Source organism: Brugia malayi, assembly GCF_000002995.4.
Source record: "Brugia malayi strain FR3 genome assembly, contig: Bm_v4_ChrX_scaffold_001, whole genome shotgun sequence".
Taxonomy (NCBI): Eukaryota; Metazoa; Nematoda; class Chromadorea; order Rhabditida; family Onchocercidae; genus Brugia; species Brugia malayi.
In genome coordinates this window covers 17,198,230-17,202,451 of record NW_025062479.1, presented here as the reverse complement: position 1 = coordinate 17,202,451, position 4,222 = coordinate 17,198,230, and the positions used below count along the sequence as shown (strand labels likewise).

Here is a 4,222-nt window from a genome sequence, read left to right as displayed (position 1 = left end):
GTGTTGAGGCACAGACTACCGAAGTTACTAAAACTGGCGGTGCAAATGGTTTTACAGATACTCCGCCTGCATGCGCCTAAAGTAATTTGTTTTGTAGTATAACACAATTAGGAATATCCTTCAACTCTAAAGACTAAGTAACATATCTAATGCATCTTCAGTTCTACGCTTTTGAAACAATGCCCATTAAGGCACAACAAAAACAAAAACAAAGCATCCGTACGCTCTATAAAGATATCTACTACAGATTCTTTCACAAATTTATAAGCCACTCATCGCTGGGAGCATTCACAAATCGACTTGCAAAACCAAGTAGATTGCTAAGTCACATGCGCACTTAAACTCCACCCGGTGCCTTAGCCTTAAGGCACAGGACTACCGAAGTTGCGCAAAGCACCAATGCGTGAGTGGCCCAATGGCGGTACGCAATAAGACCACCATATTCACTTATCGCACACCCACATGTAGCTTGGGAATCGGTTGCTCTTCCCACACTTTGTTCAGTAATCGATTTCATTTGCGGTTAGGAATTATGTCCAGCATCCCATCAGGGTTATGACCGATAAAGTGCAAAGCAGTTCTGCGTTAGTTATGATCAGAGTGATGATGCATCAGAGGTGCGAATGTTAGAAGTCTTACACTGCTTAATATCTTCGTGATTAAAACAAATTCATACCATTCCCTGATCGGTGATAGAAACATTTGATACAGGATACGATTACGGATAAGAGAAGTCTCAACAAACTTTGATACTAACGTATCATTATTAGACTATTTATTTTGGACTATTTAATTATTAATTCTTTGTCAAAACAACGGTCCACTTTTTCCATTTTTCTGTTATACAAACATCAATATAAATGTAGGTCAGTTTAGAAACTCGAATTTAAGAGGATTTACCTTCTTTCTCTTCCTTCTCTCTTATTCGGTTTGAGTGAGATAGAACAAAATATGTCAAGCTAAAGCAGTGACTGTTTGTATATCAACAGCATATCCTTGCTTTGAAGTTGTTTGTGAAGACGCAATAGTATGGATAAACTGAGGAAGAAGGAAAACTGGTAAACACTGTAGATAGGACTTAGTGATGATGGTTTGATTTATAGCAGACAAAGCCTTAGATGTTTAAATAACAATGTGAACTTGCACTTTCATGAAAATTTGAGAACCAAAGCTTAAAACCTTCAAAGGATTTCACTATTCTTCTGTTATTCGAATTCGTTTTGCAAAGAACGATACAGCACGATAAGTAAATGCTTGAGTGCTCAAAACATAAAATCGAAATTGTTGAAAAAAACTTTCCAAGAAAGATAAGCTTCGAAGTTTCCAAAACATAACTGATTGAAAGGACAAGGTCCTCTTCATGAAATTTGGTTTTCGGAAAGCTTCTGTCAACACCTGGTTTAATTTCTTTGTGGTAAATTATAATGCAATATGGTGAGGCCTACGAACCGTCCTTCCACCATTTGATTAGAAAGTAGTTAAACAGATATTATCATTATTCATTATTCATTGTCATATCCGTTTTCCCAGAAATGTGGAAAAAAAATAGGAGGTGTACAAGGACTTTTAAATGTTTAACATGATTCTTTTCAGAAATCTGGCAATAATAAATGTTTTTCAGAAAACAGTTTACAGTGTCTTCCAATTTTTATTGAAACGAAAAAATTATTTAATAAAAAGCAGTAGGACTGGAACAGTTCGGAAAAAAAAATGTCTCGATTTCCCTTTATTTAATGCGAAAGTCAGATATCAAATAGTAATGTGAAATAAAGAATTTATAAATAACATTTACCCTGCAAACTATATCATTCATTTATTTGTCTTATGAACCTATAATGTGTTGGGCAAATTTCCACGTATTTGAACAGCCTTGCTCATATTTCCCCTGCTATCTTTTGGCTCAAAATCAAGGATACCAGCAACTGGTCCCCAGTTATGCGTCCTTTCATCCTTTGTTATCGTTTCCGCATCGCGAAGTGATATATTTGTATCCGAACGAGCTGTCACCTATAGCTAATATTCCGTTTGTTATAATAAAGCAAAAAAGGATGGAATTTTCGAATGCAGATGATATTAAGTGCATTAAGATTTTGTATATTTTACTGAAAGTTTCATTATTCTACTTTTATAAAAAAACCATTGCATATTTTTATCAGCCTGGTTTGCATTATGCTTACAGGACTGCTCGAATTATTCTTCGTCGTTTCTTGTTGATCTGAGTAAAGTGCACGCTTGTCTTCTTCATACCTCTTTCTCCATTCCATAAGCATTTCCTGACTCATAAGTTTCTGTAACACCATTCCTTCAATGATTCTATAATTTCAACAAATTCAATAATCATTTCCTCTTTAACAAATTACATACCTTATACGTAACAGATAAATATTTAAATATTTTATTTTCAGCTCTTTTTTTCTCAACACATTTGAGATAATCTAATCTTTGTAATGGTATTTTCGACTTCAATGTCTCAGTTACAGCTCTGAAAATTTTAAGATCATTTTGAAGTTGAAAAAATTGAGCATTTATGAGAGATAGAATTACTTCTTGGAAGATGCAAAAAACTTATGATATTTCTGGATTGAAGGATATTTACAAATTTTTAATCTAAACGCTAACTTAAGCTTTTATGTCATGAAGTGGGTAAAATTTTAATTTATGGGCCCGAATTGAGATGTGCAAAACCATCTTCAATACTAACTTCACTGATTTCAGATCCTCAAACTCTTTCTCCTTGATAGTAAATGCAGATAACTTTTTGGCAGCATTGAATATTGGGCTTCTCTTTTGTGTTCCCATCTTTTCTCGATTAGCTGTAATACATATGAAGAAATAATTCTGGGTGTTTTCCGGAATCCCAATTTTGTCTGTGACTTGAACAACAGAATTATAATAGAATTCAATTTTTTAATACATTATTCATCCAACAAACTTTAGTTCTTTCACATTCCGAAATGCAAAGCTTTTCAATAATGATCACTTCTTAGACTGATGAGAATTTTGTCTCTTTTAAATTTTTTGTTATCCACAACTATTTGGTTCTAGGGTTGACATTTTAAAGAATGAAACAAAAACTAAAGATTTTTTTGAGAAATTTTTGTAATATTCTGCTTTTGAAATTGAATGACAGAGATTGAGACAATAAACTGCGCTCCAAAAGAGTAGTCAGTCATAAATAGGACTGAATAAAATCAGCGTGAGTCAGTGTATTCAGATGGCGCAGTGATAAGCAATAAAATAATGTTAAAAGTGCCATGGCAATGTTATCATGTCCAGAAGCAATTGTTTTATTTCTGTCATCAGTTGACAGAGCTTTCTCAATCTTTCTCTGATGCTGATGTGACCGGCAATTCACCATCCTTTGTAGCAGTAGTCGCAAGGTTGGTGCTTCTGGGATCAAATTTTCGCCTCACATTAATTTGCACCAGTGGAGCCTGGTACTGAACAGTGGATGTAGAATTGCTGGGTGTAGGTGCATTCTCAGTGAAGTCGATACACAGCGTCATATGGGCTGGAATCGTGCATGATGCCGAGAAGTAGTTCCGTACTGCAGTCTGCACCACGTGACGTACCATCTACAAGGAAAAGAGTTTCCCTTGGGAACAGTGATTAATTCAGTAATGATTGAATGGCATTCAGTGACATTACTACTCAATAAAATCTTAGAAATCTGCAAATTTCAAAATATTTCTACAGAATTTTTTAATATAATAAATCAACCAACTGCATGATCTGAGCAGGCATATTCGGTATCAAATTCTGAGAGTAATATACTGCTTCTCGGTCCACTGTCACATTTCTTGCTTCCTGTTATTGACGACATCAACCGCCTTTTAGATATACAACAGACATCAAATGACAAATAGCCGATTTCAATTAGTTTTGTACTTATGAAATATTCAAAATCTCCGATCTCTTAGATTTTCATAAAATATTTAATTTAATTTTAATTTTGTACTTCTCGTCATCTCAGTAAAGTTAGACAATTTTTACAGTTTATGTTGCAGATTGTTGGAATCCTCCCATCATTGTGATACATAAGACAAAATAAGTCCATCCAATCATTTATGAGGTATTTTCTTCAAAATAAGGTTAAATTTTTTGTTTTCCACTTAGTTCAACTGAAACTAACAAAACATGAATTTAGGTAATGACCTGTAAATTTTTTACTTGAATTTGAATAATTACCAAATGTTCCTGAATGTTTAATTTTACGGAATAA

General features: G+C 34.0%; 1 protein-coding gene across 1 annotated transcript; it reads right to left on the bottom strand.

Moving 5' to 3' along the window:
- Positions 1–1,830: 1,830 nt before the first annotated feature.
- Bm9524 (Uncharacterized protein) lies at positions 1,831–3,823 on the bottom strand (the record flags this gene model as incomplete). Its single annotated transcript, XM_001897911.2, has 6 exons — positions 1,831–2,007; positions 2,178–2,288; positions 2,365–2,482; positions 2,702–2,813; positions 3,356–3,575; positions 3,725–3,823. 6 exons carry the CDS (start codon positions 3,821–3,823, stop codon positions 1,831–1,833), a joined length of 837 nt encoding a protein of 278 aa, XP_001897946.2.
- Positions 3,824–4,222: the final 399 nt, after the last annotated feature.